Source organism: Strix aluco, chromosome 2 (assembly GCF_031877795.1).
Source record: "Strix aluco isolate bStrAlu1 chromosome 2, bStrAlu1.hap1, whole genome shotgun sequence".
NCBI lineage: Eukaryota > Metazoa > Chordata > Aves > Strigiformes > Strigidae > Strix > Strix aluco.
Genome location: NC_133932.1, coordinates 66,165,332 through 66,184,394, shown reverse-complemented (window position 1 = coordinate 66,184,394; position 19,063 = coordinate 66,165,332). Strand labels below are relative to the sequence as shown.

At 47.2% G+C, this 19,063-nt stretch overlaps 1 protein-coding gene across 3 annotated transcripts in view; it reads left to right on the top strand.

Annotated features, from left to right (window-relative positions):
* The first annotated feature begins 457 nt into the window (after positions 1-457).
* Positions 458-19,063, top strand: part of LONRF2 (LON peptidase N-terminal domain and ring finger 2) — a 35,834-nt gene continuing 17,228 nt past the window's right edge. The window contains exons 1-2 of one of the 3 annotated variants that reach the window (XM_074815079.1): positions 458-1,265; positions 16,840-16,958. In XM_074815079.1, coding sequence (XP_074671180.1) covers positions 458-1,265; positions 16,840-16,958 — 927 coding nt within the window. The remainder of the gene's footprint in view (positions 1,266-16,839; positions 16,959-19,063) is intronic. The other 2 variants (XM_074815081.1, XM_074815080.1) reach the window with 2 other exon arrangements.

Sequence of the window (19,063 nt, the reverse complement as noted above, 5' to 3'; positions counted from 1 at the left end):
CCGCCGCCGCTGCCGGTGGGCCGGGCGCACGTGCGGGCGGGGCGGCGCGGCGGCGGGCACGTGCGACACCGGCACCTGGCGGCGGCGGCGGCCGGGCGGGCCCGGAGGGCGGGCGGGAGGAAAGTAGCGCTCCCTCCGCGCCGCCGCCCCGGGCGAGGGCGGCCGGAGGCGGCTTACACAACCGGCCGCCCCTAACACAAACCGGGAGCCAGGCCCGCGGGGGCGGTGCGAGCCGCCCCCCATCTCCTCCCCCTCCTCCGCCATCCCCGTGTCGTCCCCCAGCACCCCCCCCCATCCGCCCGGGAGCCGCCCCCCTGCTGCAGCGATGTGACCCGCCCTCTCCCTCCCTCCCTCCCTCCCTTCCGTCGCCGTCCCCTCCCAGGAAGGAGCCGGAGTCGGCAGCGCCGCGGGCCCGGCATGGAGTAGGGCGGCCCGGGGCCGGCGGCGCCGCGCGGGCATGGAGCTGGGCCCGGGGCCCTGCGCGCTGCCCCCCGCCGCCGGGACCGGGGCCGGGGCCGGGTCCGCTGCCGGGGCGGCGGCGGCGGGAGGACCCTGCGCGGAGATGCTGCAGGTGGCGGAGGAGGCCTTCCGCGGCGGCAACTTCGAGCTGGCGGCCGAGATCTACGGCTCGGAGCTGGCGGGGCTGCCGCAGCCCGAGCGGGGCCTGTGCCTCCGCCGCGCCGACGCGCTGGCGCGGGCCGGCCGCATGGCCGAGGCGCTGGACGCCTACGGCGCGGCGGCGCGGCTGGCGCGGCTGCGGCCCGAGGAGCTGCGGGAGCTGACCGAGAGCTTCGCCCTCAGCATCCGCGACAAGGAGCTGCGCCTCCCGCCCTTCCCGCCCTGGGGGAGCGGCGGACCCGGCGGCGGCGGCGCGGCGGAGGGCGAGGGGCTGGGCGACCCGGCGTGCTGCCGCCCGCCCGAGCTCTTCGCCTGCCCGCTGTGCCGGCGGCTGCTGTGCGAGCCGGTGACCCTGCACTGCGGGCACACCCACTGCCGCCGCTGCGCCGAGCCCGGCGACTGCGGCCGCTGCCACCGCCCGCGCCGCCCCGCCGAGACGACCCCTGCCGCCGCCGCCTCGCCGCCATCGCCCGCCGCCGCCGCCCCCCCGCCCCGCCTGCGGGTCAACGTGGTGCTGGGCAACCTGCTGCACAAGTGGTTCGGCGCCGAGAGCCGGGCGCGGCGGCTCCGCGCCGAGGGGGACGCGCTGCGGGAGCGCCAGGAGCTGCCGGCCGCCCTGGAGAAGTACAACCAGGCCCTGGAGACGGGTGAGCGGCGGGAGGGGGCGGCGGGAGGCTGAGGCGGGGGGAACACCGGCGCCCGGGCCGCTGCGTGTGTCCGTGTCCTCCCCCCCCCGCCCGAGCAGCCGGGCTGGGAGGGGATTTGTGGTGAATGGTGGGAGAGGGCACCTGGGGGAAGTTTTGAGAATGAATCCTCCCCGCGGGTCTCCTCACCCCGCCCCCCCACCCCCCCAAGCGAATGGCTATTTCTGTTCCGCTGTTATTTTTGTCCTTGCTCAGAAGGTGCCTGGCGTTTAGCTGCCTGCAGTCGATGACTCATTATGCAGTATTTCTAGAAATCCCGCTTTCCTATTTGTGGGGAAACCATCTTTTAGGAGAGGATACGCAGTAGTGGTCGTGTAAAGCCCTACCGCGGCTTCGTGGAAGAAACTAGCGTGTGGATCGGGTTCGTTCAGCTATGCAGTTGCGTCTTCAGCAAAACATAGCCTTTGGAAACACTTGAGGAAATAACAGTAGGCACAAAGGCTCGGAAAAATTCCTTTATCTTAGGCTGTGCAAAAATACTAAAGATAAATCTGCCTTTCGACTTGCAGAGATCGTCCGCCCGCGTTTTGAGTGTAACCTCTTTATAGGCATGCGGTATTTCTATGTGTAAAGTATTCCCTGAAGAGCCTGGGTTTAAATAAAAATGGCACCGTCTGCCTTCCTCCTCTGCCAAACCGATGGCAGCCTTAGTTTATCAAAACTAGGTTGTTTTCAGTCTCTGCGCCGAGTAGTAGGTGGATCCCGCTCGCTCGGTTGTAGACTTATAGTAATGCTTGTGTGTGTGCGTGCGTGCTCCCGGCTTGTTTGCTCTGCAAGGGGTGGGGGTGGTACGACACCATGAGTATCTAAAATGCCTGGAGAGAGGCACGGGGCTGGGAAGAGCAGGGATCTCAGCATATCCCTGAGGATCTGCCGCTCAGACTGAGCGTGATAGATGTCCGGTTTAATTGAGGAGGAAGGGGGGAGTTAATGTCTCTGCGTTAACAGAGGCGAAATCCTGCGGGTAAATCTTTTCGGAAGACAAATGTAGTGAAAACTGTTGCATTTCCTTTGGGGAAGAGCTCCTTCCCTACTTTGAGTAAAATTGCCTTCCGTGTTCCTAGTGTTTACATCTAGAGATAAACGGCTCTGATTTTTATTGTTTTTTTTTAATTATTGTTTTGCTGGCTGCTGCGCAGAGAAACACACCGTTATGCTGATCCCTGCCTTGCTTTCATTTTTTGCCGTGGTTGCATGATAGGCATCTGAGATACAAGAGTTTGGGATAGCCGTAGTGTACTATCGCCTCACAGCTGATGCTGGCTGTGGAAACCATTAGTTCTGCTATTCATTCCACTTTTCAAGCTAGATGCGACAAGTTTTCAGTCCTGGCCGAGTCTCCCTGTAAAACTATTACATGGTTTAGCTGAAGTAATCTCTATTAAAGTAGGGCAGGACGGAGAGCCCAAGAAGGAAGGTGAAGCAGAGGGAGGGAGAGGCTTGATGTAGGTCACTGGTGGATACAGGGAGTTTTCATTAGTGGAGCCTCTTAATGTTTCCAGTTCACAATCCTGCTGCTGGGGAAAACAGCATCTCGTCAATGAAATAAGTGCTTGACATAATTTTTTTAGAGAATTGTTTCTCACCGTTGCCTGTGCTTCCTGCTGTGTCTGCACAGGGGTGAGAGGAGAGGGAAGACTGTTGTGTGCCACTAGCGCTCTCGCACAGCCCGTCCTTCCCCCTCTTGTCCCTGGAGCACGTACTGCCAGCTGTGTCTGCTGTGCATCAGGGTCTCAAGATAACTCCCTTGTAGTGTCTTTATTTCTGTATTCTGTGATTTCCCAAGCATGCAGAGAAGCTGTTCAGAAACTCCTTACTCTGTCAGTGATGCTAAAATTGCTTAATAAGACTTAAAAAAAATTCTAATTAAAAATAATAGCAGGTATCTTGCTAGCTTTTGAAATCCTAAAACCATAGGCTAACATGTTCTAACTTCCCAGTAGTGGATCCAAATTCCTGTTGCTGAAGGGCAGCCCACCCCCCAGCCCTTCATCTTTTTCCATTTCATGTGTGCCAGAGCCATTTCTCACAGGTCGAACTGCTGTCTGAGCCTCGTGTTCTGAAACTCTTAACTACACGCTCATCAGGTACTGCCTTTTGGCAGCTGGAGTTGCCTTCTTGCTTTCCAGCCAAGCATCGCAGTAAATAGGAGGGAAAAAAGAAAAACAGGTTTTCTAACTGTTCAGTACTTCTTAAGTGTTAGCATATGGGCAACTTGAAATGCTTATCAGCCACTGTCAGGTATTTAAGACTTTTAATGTGTGAGAAAATAACTGCTTTTTTTAGCCTCCAAGTGTTTATGTATTGCTATTGAGAGTCAAGGGCTTGGGTATCCTTTTAATCTCTTTTTAGAGACTGAAGGCACATGAACACATTGATTATACAATTGCTGTATAAAATTAGGTAAAACTCCAGGCTTCTTGGCAGGATGCACGGTTCAGGGGGATTTTTTTTTTTTTTACTGGTGTTTCTTGTGGAGTACTTTCCTGCTCCATCTGCAACAACTGGCTCTGTGTGATTTAATACTAAAACAAGTTTTCCAGTTACCGATCACTTCTCTCTTTCTAGTTGTGACCTTCTGTCTTCTGATTTGCATTTTAGTTCTTGAGGTGCTTCAAGTCTAAACTATGAAATGCTCCTGTCATGTAGCCAACACACTTATTTCCAGTACAGTCTAGAATATCTGCTCCTAATTTCAGGTCTCAGAAGAGGTCTGCATGCCTTCAAGTTGTCAACTTTTTCCAGTTGAACTAGTTAGTCTTGCAAAGGCTTACTCTTAGCAAGTATGTTTATCTTTTTGTCCTTAACTATTGGATCTACAGTGCCACTGTTGCTCCCATGTTTGCTCTGATAGTCTTGCTATGGATTCAGGTGTGGTTGTGTGGGGTTTTTTGTTCTTTTTAAGAAAATCAGCTTTACTATTTGATCCTTCTAGTCCTCTTGAGATGCCCACAGGTTGGTGGTCTCTGCTGTTTTAAACAAAGTTGCCGGCTTTCTTGCTGCCGTAGACATTGGAATAGATCCCTCATTATTGCAGGGTATCTAATTACCACAGCTTCAAAGCAAGCACATGTCAGGCTGCTTGAAAGGAAACATTTGTTTCCAGCTGGATCACTCTTTGTGCCAAGCTTTATGCTGTTCAGCCATCATAATACCAAGTACTGTCCAAATTTTGCTTTCAGGGCAGTTCCCCACACAGATGAAATTCAGTGAGTTGGGCCGTCAGAGGTGGGCTTCCTTTCTGCCATCCCTTCTCTTCTAACTGGTCTTCTGATTTCTGAACTCTTAGGTCAATTAAACTGAAATATATTATCATACATGGTGCAAGGTTGGGGGTTTTTTGTTTGTTGGTTTGGGGCTTTTTTGTGCAGCAGGTGCTTTCTACACCCTTTTTCCTCTCATTGGTTGCTCTCTGATGGGGATGCTCTCTGGATGGGCTGTGCCTGGGAGGGGTACAGTTGTTTCTGTGTATCCAGGCTTACAGACCCTTTAAGCTGTGTGCCTGAAACTAAAGGAAGCTAGATTTCAGTGACAAATTAATGTGGGTATTTCGAGGATGTGCTTTTGGGAGTGTGTTTTAGGGTTGGTTTTTGTTTGTTTGTTTTCTTTCTAGAAAGCAGTTCCCAGTTATGGAGGTAGCAGGTGGCTGTTGCTTCGTAGGGAAGATAATGGGGCTTTTCCCAAGTACCATGCATAACTTTATACATCCAAAGACTGTATCATCGTGGGGGTATGACAATAAAGTTCACTCTTAGGGAACAATATTTATCAAAAAATACTGTCTTATGCAGGTCAGGTAGGAGCATATTGTATACTTTGTGCTAGTCTCCTGGTTTTAAAATTAGATGCTATACAGCTCTGAAGGAGACTGAACTCTCCTCAGGGGGAGGGCATGCTTGTAAGCAAACATGCCATGTAAAAGGGTTTGGGTGGCAGTGGCTCATGCCTGCAGACAGCATTTCTCTGTGCTCTACTTCATAGTGAGAGCCTGTTAGCATCCTTCTCCTTTCCTGTGGACAAGCCTGAAGATGCCTGCTTGGAGATACAAAGACCAATGGTGCTGTCCTCTGGCTCCTGTTGCTGCTGCCGTTGTTGTAATGGTGCTGGTTCCTGGGCTGTGTTGGCAGCTATAGGTCTTGGATGGTCTCTCAAGCCTGCACGTGGGGCTGTAGCTCTGCTGGGAAGAGCCATGCTCCCCACCTGACCCTAATAGCGAATGAGCTGTTTCAGGTGGGGAAGGGTGGCCATGCCCTGGCTCCTGCGGTGCGATGAAGCAGGTGCTTGCTTGCCTGCTGCATGCTGTGCAGTTGTGTCTGGCTCCCAACAGAGTGGCACACATCATATCTGGACACCGGCGTGCCAGGACACCCTGTTTCTGCGTGAGGTATGTTGGCTCCGTTGTGTACCTGCCCACCACTGCAAAGCCTGCTGAGCCTGAGAAGCGTCGCTGTCTCCAGAGAGCAGTAAAAGCTGCAGCAATCCCTCAGAGTGGTTGTGTTTATACTTCTGGTGTGATGGGCTCTTTCTGGTCAGAAATAGGTTTCTCCTGGGAGTGGGGATAGCTGGTGCATGTAGCTGTTCAAATTGCCCAGCGTTTTAACTTTTTCCCCCCCCAAGGGGTTCAGAAAACGTCTGTAGGAGATAAAGCTCAGCTGTATCGGCGTTTTAAAAACACAGTGGAGTTAAAGATGGATATATGTGCAAATGGGTTCGGTTCTTCTCAAGCTCTCTGCGTGAAATCTCTGTTTCCAGTGGGTGAAGAACATCATGGAAAAGGCCAAAGAGAGGAGGTTAGTTTGTATCAAGCCCTACCTAGTGTCAGAGGTAGTGTGCTGCAGGGCAGGTAAGAGCGATGCTGCTGCCTGGGTGCTAGAGATGCTCCGTCTCGCATCTTCTGGGGTGGAGAGCCACGTTCTGACCCCCAACCCACAGGGTGGTGTTCGGAGCATCGCAAGAAACAAAACATAGGAGCTTTCCTATGGAAAGAGGAGGATCTGCCTCTCTTGGCCGGACTAGGAGGGATGTTTCTCCCTCTCATCCCAGTGAAGATTCACTATAAATTGGCCTGAACCAAAAGAAAGCTTAATGTGGCCACTCAGCACTAATTTATTTTGTGGTCAAGTAATTAATGGAAATTTATCTGGCGCCTTCCAAATTCTCCCTTCATAAGAATTAAGGGGGCAGGGCAGGCCAGGAGTCAGTAGAAAAGAGCTGTAAAGGGAGCACTGGGTGTGTGAGGACAAGGTCTCAGGCCAAAATACACCTGTTCTCAAGCAGACAGAGCTTCTTGAAACAGTGTCAGTGCTGGTTCCTGCTCCCCAGCCTTGCTCACTGCGCCGTTCTAGGTAGTTTGTGCTGGGGGTTCATGTGCTCAGGGTCACCATACCCGCAGTGCCCTCCCATGCCAAGCATTGAGTTTGTGTGGTGAGGGGCTTTGTGCTGCCTCCATACTCCTGAGGTTGTGGTCATTGCTTTGCTCGGGTAGCAAGTGGGATGGTTTGACCTCAATATAGAGTATCTGCAAGCTGTCATGGCCGCCTTGTCCTATCCCGTCTCTTCTGGTCTGTATAGACAGTTGTTTACATCATTGTCCTTAGAAACAAATTCAGTTACACTACTCTTGGCATCCTGGTTAGGTAGGTGGGTAGTTGATGTGTATCTTTGGCTTTTCTTTCCTTTCTACCTTCCCCCTACATTGGTAACTCTCAAATAGGTAGAAAAACCTAGCAATGTTGCACATAGGAAATAAGTGAGTCTTGCTGCATCTCTTGACCTTCCATACTGGCTTTCAAGCTGTTAAAGCTACAGACCTTCAGTGCAAGTTGATTCAAGAGCAATGGCTGTGCATTTTCCTGCTAGGTAAATGCCAGCTTGTGGGGTTGCACTGCTTCCTGGAGAGCATGGCATGGGTAAACTTCCAACCAAGCATTCTTGGGAATTGAGCTGAGTGTTACAGCCACGAATAAGATAGCTATGGGCAGGCATTTTGCTATGCCCCAAAAATTATTTGCTGCTTCTGAGTTGTTTCAGATAAGGCAGAAGACAATGATCAGAATTTCTTGGTGAGGTGGTGGGACATCCTTTTGGTGCTATCCTACTGCAGACCTGATGGTTGAAGGGTTTCTATGTTAGTCATGGATCAAGGTCAGAAGCACCAAAGAAGAGTCTCTGTCTGCCAAGGGAAGCTGCTGAACTCTCTTTGGAAGGCTGTGCTTAAATTTTTATAGAGGTCTCTAATGCTATAGTGTGTGTTTTATTAATTCTGCTGCTGTTTTCTAAGGATTTGTGCTCCTTAGTGATGCACTTGCACTGAAGTCACGTCATTGGAAGAAAACCGCTAGAGAGCATCCACATGCACCTGTATGTGAATTATGTGTGTTAAGTACACTTTAATGGTCTCTTCTTTTGTACACTATTTCTAGAAGATTGCTATTAGAAGATAAGGTCATTTGTCTTTTTCTGATGTGGTCAAAAAGAGGTTGACCGAGTCTTCCTTCTTCACAGGGTCTTGGGAACACTTTCAAGTTTCCAGTAGTAAAGAAGTAAGTCTTTGACGTTGTACCAGCCATTAAAAAAAAAAAAAAAAAAAAAAAAAAAAAAAGCCATGGTAGACAGCTGTCATGACTCCTGGAACAGCAAATGGTTCAGTCATTTTAATAATTTATCAGAAGAATATTTAATTTTGTAGCTCCTAAAGGAAGGTGTGACTTCTAAGTGGAGAATGAGAGGTAGTCTTTCTGAAATTACATGCTACAAAAAATAGTAGATGCTTGCTGCTTAGAGGATTTGTGCTAAAAAAGGAACTTTCTCATCCTTCTGTAAAAGCACCTCTTGGAATCTGCTTGAAGTGTGTCTCCAAAACCTCTTTGTTCTGTTTTACAGGGGCAGAAAAACGTGTAAAAGTAGGAGTCAAGGTTACCTAGAGACTGTTGCAGTAGTCTTGAGTGTTATTTTTAAACTTAAAATGTTTTGCAGACTTCTGTCCCTCAGCCCCCCCTTTTTACTGAGGTAGAGCTTGAAAAATAGTAGTAAACACTTCATATATGACACCACTGGAAATGTATCAAGTACTTTGGAGCGGGAGCTTGTATTACTCCTGATTTGTAAAAAGCTTGCATTTGAAATCTCAGGTCCTGTTGTTGAATCTCAGGAAGTTTTGCCTGCTTGCAGGGGGTCTGCTGAAGGCAGAGGCTTTGCAGGGCTGCAAGTCTAGGGCTGTGGTGGACAGGAGGCTTATCCATCACAGGCACGAAGGGGAGGAGGCATGCTGTACAGTAGACAGTCTTTGGGGGTGGGTGTGTAGTTAGCATTGCTCATGTAGCTTACAGTTATGTACCACTTAGGGTGAGTATTCCCTGCCTCCCAAGTATGTAACCCAGACGTAATTTCCTATAAATAATTGAACTACTTCAGCAATCCTAGAGAAGAACTATACCTACATATCAGAAAGTCTGAAGAATTTTTAAAGTCTCTTCAAACAGCATATTCTCTTTTTCTTTTGGTGTGATAAAGTATAAGAGCATGTCTTTTGCTTTTGGAAGAAGACATTTATAGAACTGGCTTGTGCTTCCTAATCTTAAAATTAGTAGGATACTGCACCACTCCTTTTCTCTCTTACAAATGTATTAAGTGGTTGGCTTTATTTGAAGACAGAAGCAGTGAGGTAATAACTGAGAGACAAGAAGGTCCTTTTTGGAACATACAGAGAGTCAGAAATTCTGGGCTGAAGTAAGCTTTAACTGGAAAAAGGAGGTTACAGAGACCTGAAGAATAACTGTTAGAAATGTAGCTTATGTACTGATTGTGACAAAGAGAGCAACTAGGTTATCGCTGGTGAAGTCGTATTATGGTAGAATATCTGGCTGTAAATTGATCTCGTTAAATATGATCGTGGCAGACCTACTTGGCAGGTCCCGCCTGGCTGTGAAGTCTGTGTGATTGCAAGGAGACTCCAGGTTCATGTGCACCTAGCACAGCTCCCTGTTTCTATGGGGGTCAGGACTTTTCCTTGGGTGCTTTGGAGGTCAGGCAGGGGGTTGACCTGTTCAGGTGTTTTGGTTTGGTTTTGAAGCTTGCTTGTTACGTCTTCATACTTCAATCCATAGACATCTTGCTTTGGGAAAGTCTCTGTACCTGCTGTTTGAGAGGATACTTCAGTTGTGACTAAGGCTTTGGTAGGAAACCTTACCCAAACCCCAAACTAAAGGCTAGGAGAACTAGTAAGCATTGAAAATGAGTCACATTTGTGTACTTAATGGTTTTATTATTCTAGTGCCAAGCAGCCACAGATACTTGGGGTACGTCACCTGAAGCAGTGCCTAAATGTCCAAAGGGTAGAGTGGGAACTGAAAATAGAGGGAGAAGGTGCTGATTCATGCTATTTTATCTGGGAAGAGTAGCATGTATCTAGCAAAGTGTTGAAAGATTAGGGTTAGGATAAGAGTGAGTAGTGATCTAATATATTATACTTAGCTCTATGCTGGGACATTCTTGAATTGTGGACTTGCTGTACCATGCAATTCTTCACTTAATGGGTTTGTAAAGAAGGTTATCATTGGTTTTGCAGTTGTGGAAATGCAACTGAACTGTAGGTTATTGTAATCAGCCTGGCATGCTTCTGCCTCATGAGGTTAGAGGTGCAACACAAAAGCAAGGGCGCAAAGTTAGCTGCACCTTCTCTGTAGCAGCTTTTCTTGCAGGTAGCACATAACTTCCCATAATGGTGTTTCTCCTGAGTAATGATGGGAGTATTGATTAGCTGTGCTTTGTGGTGATGACAGTCCAGCTTTAAATAACTTACAGAGCTTCCTAGCTGAGGACTTGCTGAGCCTGAAATAAAACTGCTGGGAATCTAAAGCATTTTGTCCAGCACACAGAAGTCTGTGTTAAGTCCGGGCTTTTGAACAGCAAAATACAGAAGCCTGGAGAGAAGTTAGTTCAGTCTTAAAATTGTGCGTTCTTAAGAATAATCCAGTTCATCTGTTGCCAGTGTCTTTTCTTTCAATCAAAGTGATAACATGAGGGAGTTTCTTGATGTCTCCCTGTCCCCAGACCAGAGAGCACCTGGATAAGCATGCTGCAGGGCAAAGAAGCAAGTGGGTGAGTGTCCTGTATCTTTGGGTGGGAAGACAAGAGGAGAGCATTGCTGCTTCAATTCTGCTAGTGAAGTGGTGGCTGCAACTTGTCCACCCCAGTTTAAATTAAGTCTGCTTTTTCGTCTCGGTGTGCTGTGCGATCAGGTTGCATGTAGAGGTGAAATCCCAGTCAGACATGGATAAACTCTGTAGCTGCTTAGTGCAACGAGCCGTACTAGGACTCTCTGATGGTGTTTGAATTGGCTTCCCCGTGGAGGTGACTGGAGAGAAAACTTTGTCTTGGGGTGGCTTTTTGAAATTTGTAATGGGTGCTTCTGAAGGAAGAAAACCATGAAAAAAATACTTCATACATGCATGAAGATAAAATAAAATAAATAGAGCTTGATGGGAGACAGACTCCATCAGAGGAGGTGATATGTTTTTATTGCGCTGGCTGTGGGCAGCATGAGTGTGGATGAGGAAGGAGGACTTTGTACGCACAAACCAGCTTCTGTCTGGTGGTGCAGGCTCCAAGTGGAGGATGGTGGTGCCCTGCGCTGCTCATCCTCCTCGCTGCAGCCTATTTCAAGAGCTCCTAAACTCATGTGCTGCTATCTCTGCCAGCGTTGGTCAGCTGGTGGAAATAGGCATTACGTTTGCCCGCAGAGTACTGTTCACAAGGGCCTGCTTCGTAATCTCAGTGGAAGGGCGCTTTGTTGCAAGAGAAGGTTTACAGAGGAAGAGGCTTCTTTCCTTGCATCCGTTGTGCGCTAAAACCTCTTGCATGCTTCATTTGGGGTCTTCAGTTACTTCACCTCCTGAGACTGCCAGTGATGTAAATGTAGGGAGGAAAAGTCATGATATTCAGAAAATATTTAAAAAAAAAATATCTAGTTATTAATCCAATTAAAGTGGACTGATAAGTGAGAAAACGTGGGCTTGTTGATGCAAGACTGCCATCATGTTTGTTGTCCCTCTTAATCAGTTTTAGGAAGCTGACCCTGGTTTTCATCTTTGCTGTGGAATGAATTTTATTTGAATGTCCTGAATGTCTTTACCGCTTTTGTTAATTATTTTATCAATTGTGCTTCTTCCTCTGCGCCACCCTCCATGCTACCCAACTAAACAACCCCTGTGCATCCATTTTTTTGTGTGTGGACTTGTTGTGCTTGTGTGAAGTCTCAAGGAGAAAAACTAGCTTGCTATTCAGTTAATTACTAAATTTTGCTGATTTCTCACTGAAATGAAAATAAATGTTTCATATTATTTTTCAGGCTTATGAAAAGGCTTTCAATACTGAATTGTTCAGAGTTGAATTCATAACATAACAAAGCAAGCCAAATTTCTTTCTCTCTCCAGAGACAGAAGTTTCTTTAAAATGTGGGAAAAATTTCCTCGGGCTGACTCTTACTAGCAAGACTGAAAGGTGTTTTTGTGATGACACTTTCAGTTCTGCTCATGCATTCAGGAAATATGCTTAGGATTGAAACAGATTTGAATAAAACATGCTTTTCTAGGAAGAAACGTCAGATAAGGAGGATTAGGGAGTTCTAGCAACTTTAAATTTGTTTTTTGTGTGCTGAGTTCCTGGAAGAAATCTCAGCAGTAGTTTATTACAGTAAAACTTTTATCATAGTCTATGGTAAGTTCAGCGAATTCTCTAAATTGTTCTAATTGCTTTCCTGGCTCAAGGAGGTTTGGGGGAGTCCTGTTGTCCTGTCAGCCTCCCCAGCTCAAGCAGCTTAACTGGTTTTAAAACAAATGCTTCAGCATATCTGGAAAAGTAATTTTGGGTGTTAGCTTCTGCATAAGTAAAATTGCAATCTAACAAACATCTGCAGATGGGCACAAAGGTGATTTGAGCAAAAAGTTAACAACTTTGGAAAATCCACGCTGACAGCCACACTCAGGGTAGGCAATGCTTGGTGGTCCCAAGGAGGGTCCAGGAGGCAGAGAGCCACCTAGCCCCTCGGCTCTGGGTGCTGTTTGGGCCAGGGTTTGTCTGGTGCCGTGGGATTACGGCTGGGAGGGAGGGACCTGCGTGGGAAGGCTCCCAGGACCTGTGGCTCTGAGGAAGTCTCTGTGTCCCGGCTGCCTGGAGCCGCAGATCCTGGGAGCCTCAGCAGTGGATCCCTGATGCTGACAAGAACATAAATTTTGCTGTGCAGCTGCAGGCTCCCATAAGAGTTTGATTCAGGAAATGCCATCTGCTGGTATTGTGGAAACAGTAAAATTTTCTACGGTTTTCTTTTTTAATTTGGCCTGAAATAATAAGTCATTTCATAAAAGAAATTTTTTTTCTTTAACCTCCAGAAGAAAGAATGGGTGTATTATTTTAAAACAAACTATTGGCTATTGTGTGACTCTGTTTTTTTCCAAATAAACTTGACAGTTATTATAGTATACTGGCATCTGGCAGCATTCACTAACTCTCTATGTCCTCAAGCTCTCTCCATCCACCTTCTGTGACTAATTTTTTTTCACCACGGCACATGTGGTGATATGGAACAACTCTTTCATGGTGCTTATAGAAACCCTGTAGTTATTTAGGCTGTAGCTAGATGTTCACTTCTTCTTCCCACTTCCACACATACCCTCAGTTGGAGTCAGCCAGCTAATGTCACGGTTCCACTGATGGAGGATGAGGCTTCAGTCCATCCAGCCTTGACCTGGGATCAGCCACGGACCCTCTTGGGATGATCCCACTGGCAGCAGGAGGCTGGGGATGAGGGGCTGTGCCGCCCTGTCTCTGAGTGGGGTGAATTTGAATGGAGGCGGCTGGGCACTGCTCCAGCTACTGCGTCTTGACTAGCTGCTTCATCTCCCTATAGAAAACCTGTTACAGTGTAGTCTCATAAATACTGCTCTCTTTAGCAAAGCTGTTGGTGGTTGGGTTTTTTCACCCCCTTTCTCAGTTAACTAAATATTTCTTGCCAGTTACTCATCAAGATGGGCCAAACCTTATGGTTTCTGATTGAGACTCAGTGAACAAGAGGTACAAGCCCTGAATACATGTAGCTTTTTCTGGTTTGCTTTGGAGTTGACTTTTTTCAGTAGCTTGTTATTTTCCCTTCATTGTGAGAGCCTTTGGACTTTGCTTCGTGAGGACTTGCAGCCTTTGCCACACTGTTGTGCTCTGTGGCAGCGCTTTTTTTTTTTTTTTTTGCTTAAAACGTTTGCAGTGGAGACAAGATCCCGAAAAGGCCGATGAAGCTGTTCTGAGTCTGCTGAATGTATGAACCATGCTGAATTGTATGCTGAAAAGCACTGGCAAGCATCAGCATGACTGAAATGTGCAGTAGTGAACAGAAGCAGGAAGCTGGCTTGCTTGTCCCCTAATCTCACACTGCTTCCTTTCCCCCTGTGGTGCCAAAAAATACCCCACCCACCGCTCTGCCTGGCTGCTGAGGCACCTACCTCTACTTACTACGTCTACTCCCTCAGCACACTCTGCAAATACCCTGCAGCAGGTATGATGATGGAATGCATTTCTTATCTGAAAAGCAGATTCGTGCCCAGCATGCAATAAACCAATCCTAACGCGCTCAGGAGAGGTACTGTATTTATTCAGGCTTGGGAGCTCGGTGGACTTTTCCACAAATCAAGCACACCAACAGCAGCTTTTCGTGCTGCTTTTATACACAAAAATCAGAGGTTAATACTTTTCCAAACATGCCTGTCAGATACTGATTGGTTAGTGATTAACATATAATTATAATATGGCTTACATAATGCTTCTACTACTACGTATGCTTAGGGAAGGGTCTTAACCTGGCTTAAGGGCAGGGCAGAGGGTCTTTTTGACCTGTGGGTGTGTTTTTTAGTATTATAATGAAGGTAGTTCACTTTTAGGCCACTCAGAAGTTAGTTTCATTGCCGAGTTAATTAATCGAGTAGTCACTTTGACAGGTTTTCAAATAACTCATCCTCAACACAATCCCAGACATTCTCTCTATGGTCTGGGATGTTCTGCTCATTTTTTAGGGTTTGGAGATCAAAATCTATGAATTTCTTATTCATATCAATCAATCAAGATCATCTTGACCACACTTCAGAGTCTCACTGGACTGAGCTTCAGAACCTTGTAATTGTTCCCATATGTGCAGTAACTATAGCTACTAGCACAATTATTAACCATGGCTGCTAGCGAATGTGAAGTATACTATATCACATTCATATTCAGTATAAACAGAAGACACAGTCTGTTTAAATGGTAACTAAATTAAATAATTTCGTGTTTGAACATCTAAAAGACAAAAAAAGCTTGCTTCTGAAGATCTTAATTGTTTTCAATTGCATTTAACTTGCAGTCTTTTTAAGAATTGCCAGCTAGAAATGTGGATCTCTGCAGCAGTCTGCGTGTCTAATATTTAAAAAAACAAACCAAGACAAAACCAACCAACATAAAAGACCCCTGCACAGAACTGCACACTGTGAACTAGCTTTTACAGAGCTCCTTATTTTAGGTGTAGTCCCTAGCCATCACTGTCTGGGACCAGTGGGGCAGCATGACCCCTGGTATGTTATTCTGCAATTAGTATATCTGGCATTCATCCATGCTACAGCCAAAAAAAGCAGCAGTCCTTGCTGCTTCTTTCTTTCTCATCCTTTGGCACTTGTGTGGTTGTACAGTGAACCAGTTGAGGGGAAACTGATCCTCTTAAACCTTTTTATTTATTTGTTTTTATTGGATTAGCTTTCAGTCAATTGATTCCTTGCTCTGGTTCTCTGTGCAACCACGCGAGCCTGGTTTGCTGCATGAGTGCTGGCGTCAGCTCAAGAGAGGGGAGGAGGCGGGAGGGGGATGTGATCTTGGGCCATCCCTCCTGGCAGATGCTTGAACGTAATGAGTGGTAACACCTGCAGCAGTTACGTGTCCATGCACATGTGCGTGTGTGCCTAGGCTTCGTATGGGCAATGTGCTGTTACTGAGGATGTGTTTAGGATGCTTGTGCTGAAGTGAGATGCAGTGAAGCCAAAGCAGGCTGGAGAGAGCGGGATAGGTACAGAGACAAGAGCCCTGCATAGGGACATACAGGAGATGACACTTACAGGGAAAGCCGTGAGAGAGCTAACTTGGAGGTGAAGTTTAAAATTTGTACAAATGAGGCAGTACTGTCTCTCAGCACACCTTGGAACCTTTTAAAAGTTTTAACCAGCTCACGTTTAGGTAAAGGTTACTGCACCTAGCTGACACCGTCTGGCAGCCCGCTTCAGCCCTCCGGAGGCCTTTCTCAGTACATGAAGGTCAAGAGTGACCAAGAGCAATTTGCACCTAAATCTCATCTCCTAAGATGAGATAGCTGCTTTAGTGGACAAAGGCAGAGTGTTATTTGGGGCTTAGTGTGTTTTTGCAAGGCTGCTGGTGCAGCCTGCCACAGCATCCTCCTGGCCAAGCTATGGTGGCAGGGGTGGAGAACTGGCTTGGATCATCAGGGGCATGGTGTGGTGGTTAATGGCTTGAAGGCTGCTGGGCGGATGGCTAGCAGTGGCATTGCTCAGGTGTTGGTAATGGGGTTGACGCAGTTCAACACCTTATAAGCAACCTCCATGAGCGGGCAAAGCAAGTTTGTCTGTGACACTAAATTAGAGGAGGAAGAAGCGGTTGATGTGCTGGAGGGCAGGTCTGCCATTCAGACCAACAACCCAGGGCATGGGCTGACCAGTCTTGCCTACTTCAGCAAAAGCAAGCGTGCCAGGGCCAGAATAACCCTGTGCAGCAGGATGGGCTGGGCTGGACAGCAGCACTGCAGAAAAGACCTGGAGGTCCCAGTGGAAAAGCTGAACATGGATCAGCCAAAGTTTTTCTGTGGTTCTATGAAATTTTATACTGGAGGAAGATTTCCATCCTAAAATGTGTTATAGAGACCTTAGGAAAGGACAGAATAATAACGCTTGAGATGTTCATAATCCATGCAAACTGAACAGTTCATGAATGTGTGGGTACCGGGGCAATGTGTGTGATGATGGGAGGTTTGCCTGCCCTGAGGAGGGCAAAGGAACATGGGTGGAAAGTGGATATAAAATGTGAAGGCTGCATGTGTTTTTCTTAATGAGTGGCTTACATGAATGTTTTAGCTGAAGCCCTGCATTGATGATTTCTTCCAAGAAAAGCCACACTGGGAGGAGAAACACTTGGGGCTTTTTTTCTTTTTTGCTTTCTTAAGTGTCCTGTAAACAAGGTGAGGGAAAGAGCAGGTGGCATCCTGTATGTGAATATGAAATGTCCTGCTAGATAAAGCACAGAACTTGTTTCCAGGCTGGAAGAATATATTTTAAGAAGGAAAGAATTGCCTTTTTTTTCCATTACAGGAGAGTATAAATGTGTAACTGCTGTGCAGTAGTGCTTTTTAGGTTACTCTGGCTGAAAATTAGGTTACTGTATTTAACACGTCCTAGTGCTTCTTTTAATGGAGTTCTTTGCAATCATTTTTGTTTTCCAGCTCCTTGCAAGTGTTCACTAATAGCACAGCGAGCAGAACTCTGTACATTGATGAAAAACTACCAGCAAGCTCTTCACGACGCGGACGTCCTCTGCCGAAACAAACCCCATTGGCCTGCGGTATGGTGCTTGCATGTCATAAAGACTAAAATGAAAAACTACTTGTTCTTGGGGCTTCTTTCTGTGGTGGGGACAGTGCTGCTGCGGGTGGTGTTGGAAGAACATTGTGGCATTAATAGGGCTGGAAATGTCTACTGAAAGCTAAGATCCTTAGCATGTCTCCAGCTTGTAGGATTTCAGTGGTGAGCAACCGATGTGGTTTTGTTTGTGCTGGTGCCCGTTGATCTGTTAGGGCTATGGTGCAGCTTGTCAGCAGAATTGGGTCCTTAAGGCTCTGGCAGCCTGGGATGGTCCTGCAGGTCCTTCTGGATGGTGTGTCCCAGGCAGTGGGTGGCTTTGATGGCCTGCTGGTCAATGTATCTTTCTGAGGAGTGCCTCAGACTGTATTTCAGGATTATTTCCCTCCCCCATCCCCTTATTAATACTAAGAGTTCATATATGTGGTTCCTACCTGCATCATGGTGATTCTATGAATCAAGGGGGTTGGGATTTTTTTTCATAACAAAAGGAAGTGCTACAAGGAGCACTGGTTCATGGGCAGTCTAAAGAAAGTATCAGAAATAATGTTACAAGAGAGAAATGGAAGAAGCACAGTGGTGACTGTGATTGGTGTTACTGCCAGTTGCCTGAGGCTAGGCTAGGTGTTGGACAACTCGCCCCACCCAGGATTACACCTCCAGTCAGTCCCTCACCCATCAGTGGCAAAACTGCAGCACAGGTTTGACCAGATAAAGCCCCTGGATGCTACCTGGAAGAGAGGGTAGCATGGGGAATTGGGAAGGATTTTAGGCAGACCTTGGCTTTCCTGTGAAGACTAAGGAGGTGTTGCATGAACCTCTTGGCCGCCTGCCTCAGCACGGACGGCTGCAGCTAGCTCTCTGTTTCCAGCTGGGGAAGGCATGGGATGAGCAGAGGGGTGCTGTCTGAAGCATCTAGTTTCTGACAATTTAGGTAGTTGTCTCTGAAGGCTATCTGTCTTGTCACCCATTAAAACCGAGAAATTTGTCATCATGGCGTAACCAGCAGTGTTACAGACACATTTCACTTGTGCTTGTGTGTGTGTGAAAACTTCCACATAAGCTGTGCTGATCCAGAAACCATGTTCTCCAGGAGTTCCGGGCATCTGCTTTGTTTTGTATCTTGCAGCATCCAGTGTCAGAGGTTAGCTCAAACGTGCGTTGTGTAGTTAAAAAAACCAAAAAAGTCCATAAAATTAAACTCATTCTGGGAGTAGCTCCTGGGAAGCAAGTGTTCACCTTTTGGCTTATTGATAACTGAAGTGTAATGGCTTGCTGAGTTATTGATGAAGCTCTTGGGTACACTGTAGTTATTAGAGCAATAGACAAGTTGATTTCCTTTTAGTTGCTGTGAAACCCAGGTCCTGGGACTCTCTGAGGCAGGGAGAAGTTTCCACTTGTACTTTTATGTGGTCGATAGAAACAGATGCCCTCCTGCCTGCTGCACAAGGCCCTGCCCAGACCTTACCCTTCAATCCGGTGCTTGTTAGGGCCATGCAAAAATAGGAAGGGGAAGGTGGCAGTGGTAGTTTCTGAAGTGCAGGGGTTCTAGTCCCTGTGCCTAACTTCTGGTGTTGGATCTTTAGATATTTTGTCAGTACACAGCCCAACTTAGTCCTCCATTGCAGCTTGGGTAAGGAAATTGCTCGCGTGGCCCCAAAGGATGAGGGCAAACAACCTTGTAGCCTCCCCAGTGCAATGGAGTAATCTTGACAGTGATGTCAGGCATGTTAGGACCTCTCTGGAAAGGTTTTGCAGTCTGTGCAAGCATCAAGATAAGGTATTCAGGGTCAGGTCTCACAGTACCTCTCTTCTTACTGCATTCAGGAAAAGAAAAATGTATCTTGCCTTGGGAGACTTGTGTGTACTGAGACTTCTTGTTCAGGTCACCAAATGACACATTAATTAACATGTGTGATACCAGATCTTTTGACATTAGTCTGAAGAATAGAAAAGTGCATCTGCTTATCTAACCAGTCTCTTAGACTAGTGAAATTATACTTTCAGCACAGCCTAGAGATAGATATTCATGCGGATCAGAGGTGGACTTGCAGAACACACCTCTGTCTAATAAGCATGAGGCTAATG